The sequence below is a fragment of the Sminthopsis crassicaudata genome, chromosome 6 (genome assembly GCF_048593235.1).
Source record: "Sminthopsis crassicaudata isolate SCR6 chromosome 6, ASM4859323v1, whole genome shotgun sequence".
Classification (NCBI taxonomy): Eukaryota; Metazoa; Chordata; class Mammalia; order Dasyuromorphia; family Dasyuridae; genus Sminthopsis; species Sminthopsis crassicaudata.
In genome coordinates this window covers 68769289-68785576 of record NC_133622.1, presented here as the reverse complement: position 1 = coordinate 68785576, position 16288 = coordinate 68769289, and the positions used below count along the sequence as shown (strand labels likewise).

The 16288-nt window shown below is 36.4% G+C and overlaps 1 protein-coding gene across 1 annotated transcript in view; it reads left to right on the top strand.

Annotated features, from left to right (window-relative positions):
- The window catches only part of TBC1D9 (TBC1 domain family member 9), a 118259-nt gene that overhangs the window by 89401 nt on the left and 12570 nt on the right, over positions 1-16288 (top strand). The window contains exons 11-15 of the mRNA XM_074275706.1: positions 1613-1730; positions 4004-4289; positions 6343-6472; positions 14433-14531; positions 15525-15593. Of these exons, the coding sequence (XP_074131807.1) occupies positions 1613-1730; positions 4004-4289; positions 6343-6472; positions 14433-14531; positions 15525-15593 (702 nt within the window). The remainder of the gene's footprint in view (positions 1-1612; positions 1731-4003; positions 4290-6342; positions 6473-14432; positions 14532-15524; positions 15594-16288) is intronic.

The window sequence follows — 16288 nt, the reverse complement described above, 5'->3', positions numbered from 1 at the left end:
TGTGTGTGTGTTTTTTTCTTTTTTGTGTGTTATTCTTTCTAGAAAACAGATTGTTATTCATTTTATGTCATGGATTCTTTTTAGCAATAGGGGAAATCTTTTACTAATTCTTTGCCTATGTTCATAATGAAAGAAATGCTAAATTTAAGAGAGTAGTGTGAACCAAAGATGTACATTTTTAAATTTAATTTTTAAAAAAAATTTTCCTATTGAAGTTCATGGGTCTTCCGAAATTTTTCCACAGGCCTCGTGGGGGTTTATGGACCCTAGGTTAGAAATCCCTGTTCTAGAAGATCCTAACATAATTTAATTAACTTCTAATAAAAATGGAACTCAACTAAGGTATCCAGAGGCTAAAAATGAAAGACTTAAATGCCAAAAATCCTATAAAAATTCCTTTCTACCACAGAGCCATAGCTAGATATTTTGGGGACTAGGATATGCACCTGATAAGCCCTGACATCAACTTTTAAAAACAAAGTTAAAAAAAATAAAATAAAAATAAAAACAAAGTTTTGAGGTTGTGTTGAGACGGAAATTCTGGAGAAAGACTTAGAACCTTGGGATAAAAGCAACCCTGTGGGAAGAGATAGTAACTTTCTATTTTCGGGAGTATCTCTTGTTAAATTAGGTGTCAAGCATTTTTGTTTCTAAAATTGCTGTCATTCGTTCTTTCTAAATTTAAATTTAACACATTTGCATAAAGCTTACTTGTCCTGCCCTACTTAGGGTTCTGCTCATGTAGTAGCTTGGGCAAGTGACCAGCTATCTTTGGCTTAAAGATCCTTATGGACAGAGGTCCTCCACTCACTTCCCAGGGCAGCCTGGTCATTTAGAGACAGCTGTAACTACTAGAAAGTTTTTACTGACATCCACACTAAATGTCCTTCAATTTCTACCCATAGCTGCTAATTCTGCTATTGGAAGCCGAGCAGAACAAAGCTAATATGTTTTAGGATGCTGTATGACTGCTGTCATATCTTTCCCTAAATCTTCTCTTTTCCAGACCAAACACTCCACACACACCCCAAATTCCCATTTCCTTCAGCTGATGCTCACATGTATTTGTAACACCTGAAGGCTCTTCTGAACTCTTTTCAATAAATGAGAAGCTGCTTAGGACACATTTTAAAACCATTTATTTTATCTAGCCAGATAAAACAATGGCTGGCAGTGTTACTTAGGAATGCTTTTGTTTTCAATTTTCCTTTTGCTTTCCTTAGTTACTACATTTCATATAAAATAAGACCCTCTATAATGGAAATTATGACAAATGGGCAAGAAGAAAGGAAAAAACTGAGCTCACCTGGTGATACTGAACCCACTCCATCATTAAACAATTATTTAAGAATGAAGTCTTGACTGCTTATTTTAGGGAGAAAGCGCTTGATGGTAGTTGTATTTTGAGAGCTTTCCTCCAGGTATCCAGTCACAGCAAGCATGATGGAAATAAGTTGCCTGGAAAGTACCCACTTGACTTTTGAACCCAATGAAATACCAATTCTGGGTTTGCTGATCTTATTTTTCCCACCCCAGTTCTATCCCTGCCCCTTCCCACAAAAAAAAAAAAGTCATCATTTTTCATCTTTCAATTTTTTTTTTATTTCTCTAGGCAATGAACATTGTAACCTCAGTGCTGCTCTTATATGCAAAAGAGGAAGAAGCCTTCTGGCTGCTGGTAGCTTTGTGTGAGCGGATGCTTCCTGACTACTACAACACCAGAGTTGTCGGTATGTGTGAGTGGGATTTAAATTTGGCCCTCTTGATACCCAGATGGTGTTATCTAGAGCAAAGCTTCTTAAACTGTGGGTTGCCACCCATATGAGGTCATGTAACTGAATGTAGAAGTCATGAAAAATTTGGCAACTGTAAAAGGTATCCAAGATTTTAATTCTTTTTTAAAAAATAAACGAGAACATCCATTTTATCAGTATACAAATTTGCTTTTATCTTTAATAAATAGCAAAATTATATGTAGATCAAAGAATTATTTTAAAATAAGTTTCTTTTTGATGTATCATAAGTAAATGTTTGATTTGTATACCTATTTTATATACTTATATACCCAGGTGCATAAAAATTTCTGAGGCAAAAAAGGGTCACAAGTAGAAAAAGTTTAAAATGCTCTCTTCTTGAGCAGTGGCTCTCATGGGACCCAACATGACTCTGGTGCCATATTCCTATTCACCAAAGAAATCATAAAAGAAAACATATCTGGTGACTTGAATCTAAAAAAGTGATATGATATGATATGAGCTATAACTAGGCTGTGACAGTGGTGCTTTATCCCAGGGCTTCAAAACTGAGAAGATTCTGACAGCTTTTAAATCCCAACAACAGTACAAACAACTGAACTTTGGACCCAGTTAGCAAATATATTAGTTAAAATAGGAGAATACAAGAGGTGCCCAGATCTCAAATGAACCCAAGTCTCATACAAAATGTCAAGTATATTTTCAAGAGTAAGTATCCTTATTTGAAAAATAATGATTTCTTTTTAAGAAGTCTAATGGGAAGGTCCATCCTTCAAGAAGCTACAACAGGAATTTTGATAATATAAACGTGATATTTATAACATTATATGATATAAATATAAAATGATAAAAATAAAAGAAATATAAAAATATGTAAATAAAAATAAATGATAATAAAAATATCTAAAGAATCAGAATAAAGAAAGTGTCTTTTGCTGGAGGACTGTGAAATACCAGTAGGGTCAATAAATTTTAAACGAAATAAGAATGAATTAAAAAAGACAATATATGGGGGTTGTTTATATTTTTAAAATAATAATAATAAATTGACTGTATAATGTGATTTTAAGAAATCAATTTCACAGCAAGCTCTTTAACAAATGTATCCACAACTACTTTTTGCTGTTTTTCAGTCCGCTCTCACCAACATCACCAAAAGAATATTGTTGTCAGAAAGATGAACTTTTCATCAGGGAGCATAATGAGAGCCCCAGCCAGAACCCAATTCATTTATTGAGTGTGCATCTGTTAAATGTCTGTCAGTATCTGATAATCTGATAATCTCTGAGAAAACAAAAACAAAAACTAAACAGCTTCTACCCTCAAGGAATTTATTAATTCCTTTTTCTTTTCTTTTTTTTTTTCTTGGGGAAAACAATGCATACATACTTAAATAAATATAAAGTAAAAAAATTAGTTTCTTGGGGAAAGTAATACATACATACATACTTAAATAAATACAAAGTAAAAAAATTAATAGTTAATTGGAGAGAACAATATATACATACTTAAATAAAGACAAAATAAAAAATTAATAGTTTCTTGGGGAAAACAATACATACATAAATAAATACAAAGTTTAAAAATTAATAGTTTCTTAGGGAAAACAATACATACATAGTTAAATACAAAGTAAAAGGGGTAGACTAGAGGTCTTCAGGAAAAACCTTGTAGAGATATTGTCCTACTGTTCTCCTAACTTATTCTGGGTTCAAATTACCATGTGTCTGCTAATGCCTTCCCATGGACTGTGTACTGATGGGCTAGCTCAGAAGGCCCCCAAATCCAGCTAAGGATAGGATTAACCTGGCAAGATAATTTAATTATTTGCTTATTGAATTATTATTAATTATTTATCTTATTTATTTAATTATTATACTTTGCATCATACTTCAGTCCAAACTCATTTTTCTAACAATCTTCCTTTCTAGCATAGCAATGGGAAGAAAAGGATGTGGATATCCCCAATGGAAAAGATGCAGCCAAAACTTTAAATTAAAAGAACAATTCATTAACAATCTGAACTAGAAGGCAGAGTTGGAAAGACAAGAAAACCTGCCTGTCAATCTAGTAGAAAAGGAAATGTAAAAAGCATAAATTCAGAGAAGTTTAGTGTAGCAAGGAAATTGCATTGTCCCTTCATATTACTAAATTATATCCATTTGAATGGTTTTTTTAGAGAGAGAAATATATAAATTTGAAAATATATTTGACTTAACTTCCCCTCTCTCTACTGGCCTGTCTTACAGGAGCATTGGTGGACCAAGGGGTTTTTGAGGAACTAGCCCGAGACTATGTCCCCCAACTGTATGACTGCATGCAAGATCTAGGGGTGATCTCCACCATCTCCCTATCTTGGTTCCTCACACTGTTTCTTAGTGTGATGCCTTTTGAGAGTGCCGTTGTGGTTGTTGACTGCTTCTTCTATGAAGGAATCAAAGTGATCTTCCAACTGGCCTTGGCTGTCCTGGATGCCAATGTGGACAAGCTTCTGAACTGCAAGGATGATGGGGAAGCCATGACTGTTTTGGGGAGGTACTTATCGCCACTCTCAGATCTCTCAAAGTCCTCCTCCCTTTTCCACATTCTGTCCCACTCTCACTGTTCTGCCTCAATGTCTGTGCCCAGCTCAGTCACCCCTGCCTAGAATTCTGCTTTCTTCCTTGTAGAATCCTAATCTTTAAAAGTACAGCTCAATGGGCCCTGAGCTCCTCAATTTTTTGCACTCTCCCCTTCAAATAACTCTGTACTCAGAATTTACATTTCCATATCAATATTATATTCCACTAAAATGTGAGCTCCTTGAGAACAAGCTCTTTATTTAGCTCCTTCCTGTTTAACATTTTTATCCCTATTTTCAATAAGCATCTTTATCAAATTTACTAATAGCACAAAGACTGGGAGAAGTAATTAAAACACTAGATGACAGAATCAAATTCCAGAATGCTGTTTTTGATCAGTGGCTTAAACATAATTTTGATATTCATAAATAAATTTTTATTGTATTTTAAAAATGTAAAAACAATTTTTAGTTCAAAAGTATTAGTTTGTTAATCCTTTATGTTAGCACCAGGACTGAATCAAATGAGATGAAATTCAATAGGAATAAATGATACAATAAAACAGAAATTAGCTGTACAGGTATGAGCTGGAGGATTATGGTTGGTAAGTTTTTCTGAATAATATCTGAGGATTTTAGAGGGCTGCAAACTCCCTAGGAGTCAGCAATAAGTTGATCCATACCATAGAACAGGATAAGTTCCAGAAATTAAGAAGTGAAACTCTCCCTCTGCTTCTCTCTAGTCATAAGATAATGCTCACATGAACACAGTGAACTATGTTCAATTTGAGCACCACAGTTTAGGATGGGCAATGACAGATTGGAGAATGGAGAATATCTGCAAAAGGCACCTAAGAGGCGGAAGCTCTTGAGGCTGTCTGATAAAAGAATTAGCTGAAAGAGAAGAGAAAACTTAAGAGTAGACATGAAGGTTTTCTTCAAGTATCTGATAAGGCTGTCATGTGGAAGATGGATTAGGCATGTTTGGTTTGGTCCCAAAAGGCAGAACCGGGAACAATGGAGGAAAGTTGACAAAATATGAATTTAGGCTTGATAACAGGAAAAAAAAAATGTAGCCTGAGGTCTTCAGAAGGTAATCAGTTACACATCAGGTACACTGGAGATCTTTAAGCAGAGATAGGATGAGCAATCATTGACTGTTGCATTGGGTATTTTTCATTGTTGTATAGATTATATGGCATAGGCCCTGAGGATTCTAAAATTCTGTGACTCAGTTTTTATCCTTTTTACCAACCATACCGGGCATACAGTAGGTTCTCAATAAATGCTTGTTTATTGACTAAGGGTAGGGACTTTTATGTTTCTGTCTTTGTATTCCTAATGATTAGTATAGTTCCTGTGCAAAGTAGTCTGTGTTTGATGGTGTAGTGACCTTGGAGTCTGGAGGAGCTGTCTTCAGATGTGCTCTCAGACACTTAACACTTTATAGCTGTGTGACCTTAGGGCAAGTGACTTAACCCTAATTGGGAAGGAAGGAAGGAGGGAAGAAAAAAAGAGACAGAAAGAGAGAAAAAGGAAGAAAGAAAAAAGGAAAGAAGGAAAGAAAGAAAAAAGAAAGAAGGAAAGAAAAAAAGAAAGGAAGGAAGGAAAAAAGGAAAGAAGGAACAAAGGAAGGAAGGAAGGAGAAAAAAGAGGAAGAAAGAAAGAGGAAGGGAGGAAGGAAGGGGAAAAAAAGAAGAAAAGGAAGGAAGGAAGGAAAGAAGCAAGGAAGGAAGGAAGGAAACCTAACTATAGTCTTTTGGAGGTCTTCTTTCTCCATTTTTTGCATATTATTTTCTGTGTGTTAATTAAATTGAGCCTCAAACTAGTGTTTGCTTCCACCTATGTCAGAGAATCTGTTTTCATACACATTTCAGTGGCATCACATAACTGTGGGAGTGGGCTTTTTAAGGTAATTTGTTGCTTGGGGTACACTGGGCAATTTTATAGCAAGAACATCAATGTAGTGTGTGCCAGCAGATTCCTGGTTCTCTTCACAGCCTCTGATTGATTGGTGTCTATCCACAGATACCTAGACAGTGTGACCAATAAAGACAGTACCCTGCCTCCCATCCCTCACCTTCATTCCCTGCTCAGTGATGATGTGGAGCCCTACCCAGAGGTGGATATTTTCAGGCTCATCAGAACTTCCTATGAGGTAGGTGCCATTTGCCAAATCTCTGAAATCAGCTAGAAACAGGAGACAGCTTGCATGTGGGTTACTCGGGGGGCATTGTTAACCCAGGAAGCATGAACTAGCTCTGGGAGGATCTGCATCCTGTCGCACTAGATAGCAGGAGAAGACTTATTGTGAGCCTGGAACAATGTCATAACCCACTTGATGAGATCATTCTCTGTGATCTCTAACAATTTATTAAGAGGACACACAACGTACCATGAGGTAGATGATGAGTCATGATGAGATTTCACCCCAAAGATCAGAGCCAGAGCAGCATGTGCAGGAGGATTCACTAAATTTTAATTGGGTGTTCCAAAAGCTCTGGGGCCGAAGGGTGATCCAGCTGACTCAGTGGCCAGCGTAACTCGGTCCTGAGGAGTTTTTTCTGAGATTCTTCCCCAGTTTGGATTCCAATTAGGAACGATCCTGTTAAGTCAGTTTACTTTCTTGAGTCAACCCCCCAAAGTTTAGCATTTTTTCTAAAGTGAAACAGATGATCTTGTTAAAGTCAGAAGCCCCTTTAATTACTAGAAGAATCAAGTCTCTGAAAAAGCCTAAAACTGTCCTGGCCTCTGGAAAGTTTTCTGAAAATGCCCCAGGTCTTAAATGGACCCAACCCCTAGGACTGGAAGGCATTGGAGTGTAAAGGAATGAGCTCTGGTTTTACAGTCAGGTGACCCAGATTTTGAACCTCAGCTCTGCCATTTATCACTTTCTCCTTGGAGCCTCAGTTTCCTCACTTGTAAATCAAGTTAACTCAAATTTATTAAGCCCTACTATGTGTCTTGTATTGTATTTTTTTTAAAGAAGGGGAATGGTGAATATTGGATTAGGTGACCTCTAAGATTCATTATAACAAGTCTAAAAGTGTATAAGCAAACTGCACCCACATATCATGGAGTAGAATGACACTTGTTCTTATAGCAATGGCTGGTTTGTGGAATATCCATTGAGCGATTTTGCACTCCCATTTCCTGGCATTTGCCCTAAGGATGTGTTATGTATGCACTTCTCTAATAAATAATTAAGATTTAGAGAAAGAATCCTTTTGAGCACATCTTTTCCTCCTATCTTTAGATGCTGCTACATCCTGCAGCTAGAGATTGCCCACATTTCACTTCACTGCTTTGTAATTGTTTGTTGGGGAATGATTAGGAGGATTAGGCTGGGGGTGGAAATAATGGAGACAGAAATGTCTACTTGCATCTAAAATCAGAAACTTCTTTTTGGTGAATATAAAATCCTTACTGGAAATTATTTTCAACTCATGCAGGGATATTTTAATGAGATCTTTTCTATTCAGACTCTACGACTGCACCACTGATGACTAGACATACTCAAAACATGATGCTTGTATTATTCATATTATACAGATTTCATATTTATATGTTTAAAATCATATACACATTTGGATCTAAAAGTAACCCGCTCTTTGCTCTCTGACAATGAGCAGCCCAGCAGCCATCTATAGTCAGCATGTAGGGAAGACCATAGAGATTGGAGACAAGATCAAAGAATGGGTTTCCACTTACATGTCTTCCTGCTGATTCTCTAATAGGAGAGCCTAAACACCTACAGTAGCTTTTCTTCAGCTAATTGAAACCAAGATGCTAGATAGAGAAGCATCTGCTAGAAGATTAGGGTTTTTTTTTTAAGAGCTTTTCTTTTAAAAAAAAAAAATTTCTTGTACCACAGCAATTTAATGGCTGATTCAACCACTATTCTCTTGTAGTCATGTTATCAGCATCTAAATGATTTGTATTAAATCCTAATCACTAGACTCTAAATGGAATCTATTATGTCAAAGTCTAGGCTGGTCAACAAAGAAATCTCTAAAGAGGATAAGCTATATTCCCCTTTCTTGTCCTTCAGAAAATTCATATCAAAGATAAATAAAATCAAAAATGGCAGCAGAAAACTATTTTTTGTTTTGTTGCGGTCTTCTCTATCACTTTCTCTATGTCTTGTTGGGCTTTCCTCAAAGTGTGGCTATCCCAGAGCTTACAACACTTGGTCAGGTGAGAAGGTGAGCCTGCATTCTGACCCAGGAATGACAAATTCTCTCTAAAGAATTCTTTAAACTCTAGAGAGATAAAACTGTACTTCTTGGTTCATGATATTCAAGGTAACAGATGGGATGTTGCATGTGAAGAACAAGTTTGACTAGACTGAAGAGTGTTCAGTAAGACAGGAAGTTGAGGCTAGTTTTGAAGGTTAAACAAGAGTTTATATTTTAAAACCTTATAGTCCGTGGGCAACTATTAGTATTGACTGAGAAGTGAAGTTCGGACATGGTCAGATCAGTTTAAGGAAAATCACTTTTGTCAGCAAATGGGTCAGATGCATTGGAGTGGGGAGAGAATTGAGGCAGGAATCCTGTCGAAATAATCTAGGCAAGAGGTGAGGAGGGACTGATCTAGCTAGGGTGGGAGTTGTATGAATAGAAAGAAGAGATCAGATTCAAGTGCTGTTGTGGGTAGAAGAAAGAGTAGAATTTTGTAACAAATTAAATGTTTGTGTTGAGAAAAAATTGGGGATAATGCCAAAGTGAGTCAAGGAATGTAAAATGATGGGATTGCTTTTGACTTTGAGAAAGGAAAAAGAGGGAAGGGTTTGGGGAAGATGTTGAATCATTTTGGACATGGTGAGTTTGAAATTTCTAATAGGCTGGTGGTGAAGCAGGACTGAAACTCAGGACACAAATTGTGGATGAATAAATAGATATATCTGCATAGACATGATAAAAAAAAATTATAAATAAACCCATAGAAGCTAAGGAGATTACTAAGCGTGTGTAAAGAAAAAAAAGATAGCCTGGGACAGAACTTTGGAGAGCTCTCACCATTGGGGACATCATGTAGATGATGACTTCTTTAAGAAGAGTATTTGAATTCCAATAGACTTGTGACGGAAAGATTCATCTGCATCCAGAGAGAGAAATATGGAGACTGAATGTAGCTCAAAGCATAGTATTTTCACCTTTTTATTGTTTTTGTTGTTTGCTTGTTTTTTTTTTCCTTTTTTCTCATATTTTCCCCTTTTGATCTGATTGTTCTTGCACAACATGACAAATATGGAAATGTTTAAAAGACCCATTTTTAACCCATATCAGATTGCTGGCTGTCTTAGGGGAGCAGGGAGGAGAAAAATTTGGAATACAAGATTTTGCAAAGGTGAATGTTAAAAACTACTTGTGTGTATTTGGAAAAATAAAATACTATTAAGAATTTTTAAAAGAAATATGGAGCAGTTAGGTGGCACAGTGGACAGAGCACCAACCTTGAAGCCTCTCTCTAGATAGATAGATAGATAGATAGATAGATAGATAGATAGATAGATAGATGAAAGAAAGATAGATGGATGTATAGCTATAGAGAGAGATACTTCCAGCATAAACTTCCCCTAACTGAAATCATGTTCTGCTAACAAGAAGAAGAATGTCTGAATTTTTCTGCAATATGCAGCTGTGCCACCCACTACCTGAAAGACTTTGGGCAAGTCAGTTTAATCTCCCTGGCTCTCAGTTTCCTCCCCTGAAAAATTTAGGGAGGAGTTGAAGTAAATGTTCTGTCCAGTTCTAGAGCTAGAATCTTTTAACACCTAAGAACCCTGGGATTGACAGGATCCTAAACCTCCCCTTCTCTAGAAGAGGTTAACAGGTGTAAGTTACTAAATAGGAAAATATCCCCACATACAAGAAATTGTTTCTTTCCCAAAGAGAAGAGAATAGAAGTATACTTGCTTCTTCAGCTCTTCTTATTTTCCTTATTTTCCCTACTTCTCTTATTTCTCCTAATTTTCTTTTCCCTGCTTCTAACCTGAGAAGGACCCAGCTGAAATGGAGAAGGCATCCTCTTAAACCTAAGGTCCTTTGGCTGCCCAAAGTCCCCACTTTGTGGCTTGCTGGGATGTGAAATTTCCCTTCTTCCTCAGCTGCTCCATCCAAGATTGCCAAAGCAACCAAAATTTAAAGATTTTTTAGACTAAGATGTGAATGAGTCTTAACTTTTGAAAATTTAGACTTGGACAGGAATTTTAAGGGCCAGCTACTCCATTCCCACTTTCCCTCTTCCATTTTATAAAAGGAAAAACTGAGAGGACAAGTGACTTAAGGTTGCCTCCAGCAGATTGGAATTGAAACCCAGGCTTTTTATTTCAAATTTAGTTCCATTCTTCCACAGCCATTTTTGAGAGAATCTGCAGTTTAAAGACATGCTCTTTGACCCAAGGGAACCTATTAATTATGGGAGGACCCAGTGATCTGGACATACAAATCAAACTTTCTATGACTTCATAGCTCCCTGTACAAGTGTAACCATCTTATCCAGATACTCGAGGAGCTCAGAGAGAGATTAAGGCTGGCTCATGAAGTGTGTGCCTTTATGAAGATGGGCTGGTTGATTAAATCTGAACCATGGAATATTTTTTACTTTTTACTACCAGCTAAAAGAGCAATTTCTTCTCTTCTTCTGTGCCTTTTATGAGTCAGTCACTGCATAGCCTCAGAAATGAAAATCGCTCAATGGAAAACTATTAAATTAGTAGGTGTTAATGGGAAGAAATAAAGTCTGTGTGTTTTATTAGGCAGAATCCCAGGACTACTTGCTATTAAGAAAATTTGCTACATCACTGAGGTTGGCAAATGGAGAAAAAGTGAAGGCAGAAGACAGAAAGAATTGCATAAATACTGAGATAGTAAAGACAAAGCACAGGATCATTGATTTTGATGGAGAAGGGCTCTTAGCCCAGACCCTTCATTTTACAAAAATCCTAGAGTTGGTGGAATGATTCACCCAATCTCATACAGTAAAAGGGTTGAGATTTGGATCTAGTTGCTCAAACACTTTATTGTCATCATTCTTGAGCTCAGTCCTGTCTGACTCTGTGACCCCATTTGAGGTTTTCTTCTGGGGTCATCTGCCCTTTCTTTCTTCAATCCATCTTACAGATGAGGAGACTGAGGCAAATGGGGTTAGGTGATTTGCCCACGGTCACACAGCTAGCAAGTGTATGAGGCCAGATTTGAACTGTGGAAGGTGAATCTTCCTGATTCCAAGCCCAAAACCATATCTATACCCATACTAAATCCAGTTAATTTTTCATTATACTTCAGTGCTTTTCAGTAAGAACAAACAATTCAAAGGAGGGGCCGATTTAGGAATGACTTTGATTTTGGCATCTCCCAAAAAATTTTTTTAGACATTACATTATTTCCTTTCCTTGAGAATTGAATTTCTGGATGTCCTGAGAGAAAGGGTTATATCTTTTGCATTTGGCATCTGGTTTGTGAATCCTGGGAAATGTTGGCTCCCGGACACAACTGAGCTAATTTGTTCACTCTATTTTAGCATGTTAAATACATCCAAGTTTCTCCAAAAAGGAAAGTTATGTCATTCCTCTTGATTTTTCCTTTAGAAGTCATCCTCAATAGCAAAATACAAGTTGATAGTCACCAATGTACTTATGGAAACTCTCAATGAAAGGAATTTTGTATGTTCTTCTTTATCCCAGTCCAAAAATGGCCACCTCTTTCCTGCAATCTTACTAGCGCTACGTTTGCATCCTTTTATCATTATCACATATAGATCTGGTGAATCGGAAATATACCAACTCGCTTTTCATTACATGGGTCTATTAATGTTGAAGAACCAGAATTTAATACTTCAGTGGACAAACAAAAATTCTAAATTATCTTTAAATCATTTAAAAATTCTTGAGTCAATTGATGTTCTAGTGTTAAATATCCTGGCCAAAATCTCCCCTAGCCCTATCCTTTCCCCTTCTTTTCAGTTGATATATAAAAGAAGCCCTCTCAACCCCCCAGTGTATAATGAAGGAGTTGCTCTCCGGATGTGCAGATGTCAATATGATACACTGGACTTTGTCTCCTCTGGTTGAGTTGATTCTGGGTGGTAGACGTGACCAGCTAGAAACTTCATAAGAAGAGAGCCGAGATATCTAACTAACCTTAGAAATTATCTTTCTCTGTACCAAGATAATTCCTTTTGTTTGGAAGAATCTGGTTCTTTACCATATATCCACATGATATCCTATTCAAAAGCCCCTCTTCTCCATATGAATTGTTGGTTTGAAGCATTTTATGGGGGTTTGTGGGTTGTTGTTTTTAGGATATTTTAGAAATAAATGAACTATTTTTTGCTTTGAGAAAATAGCAGACTTGCACAAAGCAAAACAAGTAAAGATCTTGTTACATATTATTAAGAAACATTTAATTTTGAATAGCACAGAAGGGCGTGGGTGAAGAATCCCAAGAGTTTTACAAAAAGAAAGATTTAGTGCAGATGATTTTCCCTTTGGGTTCATTCTTTGGCAAGAAACCATCCCCAGGTTGGAATGTTCCCTGGCAGGGATGCTGGAGCTTTATCACCTAAGGAAATGTTTGATGCTGCTAAGAGGAATGGGAACTTTGGATCTCTTCATCTTGACCTAAAAGGGGAGGAGTTCACTGTAGTTTCCCTGACACACCTGCTGCAGGAGGCGACTGCCTTAATACTTATCTCCCCATGGTCAGATCTGTGATAAGCAAAGTATCAAAGAGTTCTCAAGTCCATTTCTTCATCCTTCCTTTTGTTTCCCTAACAAGGTTGCTTGGACATTCAACAAATATCACCAAGTGTGAGAAAGAATTGTGCTAGGCAATGAGTGAGACAAAGAGCCCTTCCCTCATGAAGCTTTTTGTTGTTATTCTATCATTTCAGTTGTGTATACCTCCTCATGACTTCATGTGGGGTTTTCTTGGCAAAGATACTAAAGTGATTTACCATTTTCTTCTTTAGCTCATTATACAGATGAGGAAACTGAGGCAAACAGGATTACAGCTAGTGCTGACACTAGATTTGAACTCCAGACCTCGTGCTCCTTTGCATTATTTAGCTGAAACTATGGGAAATATTACCTTTAGCTATTTTTTAAAATCAGTTAATTTATTTAATAATTTTCCCCATTTAAACTTTTTTTACATTTGTTTTTAAAACTTTGAGTTCTAGATTCTCCCCACTCCCACTCTCCATTAAGAAAGTACATGTTAAGTTATCATTAATTATTATATAAAAATATTTTTTATTTATGTACAAACTCGAAATGAATTTATGTCAAGATATTCTGTGCTTCTACTATCTATCTACCCAGGTTACTTATACCTTCGGAAGCTAATAATTAATGTGCAACAAGAAAATGGTATTTACACACATATATTGTATCTAGGTTATATTGTAACACATGTAAAATGTATGGGATTACCTGCCATCGGGGGGAGGGAGTGGAGGGAGGGGATAATTTGGAAAAATGAATTAAAAAAAAAAAGATATTCTGTGCTTTCTCCCTCCTTTTGTCCCCCTCCACTGTGAAAGCAGGGTTAAGTAAGTTCTACAGGATTTCTAATCATTAGATAGCAATTTTAAAAGTAAGAGCAAATCTTGGAATGTTCACTATATCTTCTCTCTCAAATCAACCAATCAGAAAGTAACTTAGCAACTCTATCCACTGTGCACTTAGCCCCCATCTGCCTCAGTTTCCTCAACTGTAAGTGGGAAGTAATAGATTCTCCCTCTCAGGATTGGTGCAACCTAAAATGAGTTAATATTTTAAAAATAGCTTTGTAAATCTTAAAGTGCTATGTAAATGCTATTGTTGTTGTTGTTGTTGTTGTTTTGCTAAAAATTTATTAAGCACTGGAAAAAATAAACCACAAAAAAACCCCATCAAAATATTCATTGCTTTCAGGGATTCTATTCTGGGACGAGGAAAAACATCATGTTCATAAATGTGTCCCAAGACAGATGGGGTCAAGATGGGTCTTTCCCGAATAAAGCCCTTCAGCTGAGCTTCAGGCTTTCAAAACGATGTTTTACTCATTTTTTTAGAGAAAGACAACAATTTCTAGATAAAATTTTCAGAGGTACTGGGTTTTCCTTTCCAGAAATTTGGGACTATTCGAGCTGACTTGATCGAACAGATGAGATTTAAACAGAGACTAAAGGTCATCCAGACTCTTGAAGACACTACTAAGCGTAATGTGGTAAGTCCCTATAAAAGAGCATCTCCTCCCCTGCATTGAAATTCCTCTCTCTAGCTCCTGAATTCTACCCTTTCTGGGGGGCATGTTATATTATAAATGATGCTGGATAGAAGTCAGAGGAACTGGGTGTAAATTTTGCCTCCATCACTGGACAATTTACTTAAGCTCTCAGGGTCTTCATCAAAAACAAACAAACAAACAAACAAACATAAAAAAAAAAAAAAAAAACAGTCATTTCAGTCTTATCTGACTCTGTGTCCCTGTTTGGGGTTTTCTTGGTAAAGATGATGGAGTAGTTTGCCATTTCCATCTCCAGTTCACTTGACAGATGGGGAAACTGAGGCAAACAGGATTAAGTGACTTGCCCAGGATGATATAACTAGTAAATATCTGAGGCTGGATTGAACTCAGGTCCTCTGACTCCATTTCCAGTGCTCTTCTCACTGCATTGCCTGTGATGGCTTTGTGTCACATATAGGGGATCCCATTGACCTTTCATTTTACGATCCTGTGACCCATGATCTCATTGGTGCTGGAACTCCCACTACTCCCTTCCCATTCTAGGAGACTCATCCACATCTTTTTGTGAACTCACAACAAAGCATCTATCCCCATCTCTCCAAGACGTTACTCTGATTTTTTTTTCCTAGTTTGTGGATACCAAGCTATCACTTGAATTTCTATCTCTTATCCATCCCCATCACTGCATGATCAGACCAACTCCTCCTTTCTTAGTAATTTATGTCCTTAATAGGATGACTTTTCTCTTGCACATATCATCATCGTAATATCATTTAATAGCCTTAACATCATATATTCTTTGGATCACTTGCAGTACTAATTCTTCCTGACTTACACCATGTTCTCTTCACTGGGAAAATATTAGTATTCCAAAGCTGAGCTTTTGGGTCAGCAGATTGCTTGGGGGTCGTTCAGAACACTTCCTGGTAAACCTTCTCTGCCTCTAAACCTTCTTCTTCCATTTTTTCAAAGGTGCGGACAATAGTGACTGAAACATCATTTACAATTGATGAGCTGGAAGAACTTTATGCTCTTTTCAAAGTAAGTGAAATTCATTTATGGGCATGCAAGGAAAAAAACAATTCAAATTAAGTGGAATTTGTTGGGTAAATTTTCTAGCTATAACAAACAGTACCTTCTAATGGTAAAATAATCACAATAATAATCCTGGTAACTCATATTTATAGAACTAGAAGAAATGCCTCAATAAAGCAAACCACACAAGACTAAGACAACACTGATAATGCAAGAGTGGAGTGTTTAAAATCTCCCTATAGGATCATATTTCTAAATAGATGAATGTGATGTTTTCTGTTCTTATACCCATTCTTTATCCTTTCCACATATATGCTTACTCTTAAATGTAGTTTTGGGGCCATTAAAAAAAGGGAGCATTGACTTATAGAGCAATCACAATGAGATTTAAATTTAGAATAAAGTTATTATTGATGAATGTTTTGTAAATAAAGCTCTTTATGGGAAATAAAATACAGTTTTATAAATACATAAAAATGTTGCATTAGGGAAAGAAATTTTTGCTTGATTACATTTCTATCTTTTAGATTTTATAATTCATTTCTCATTAATCTTTTTCCTTGATGAATGAGGAAATATTAATAATAATAATTCAATGATTTTTCTCATTTCTACCATTTCAGATAGATATTCAAGTTAGAACATGATTTCCATTAAAAGTCTTTAATTTAAATATAAAGGAATTCTTGACACTTTCTAAT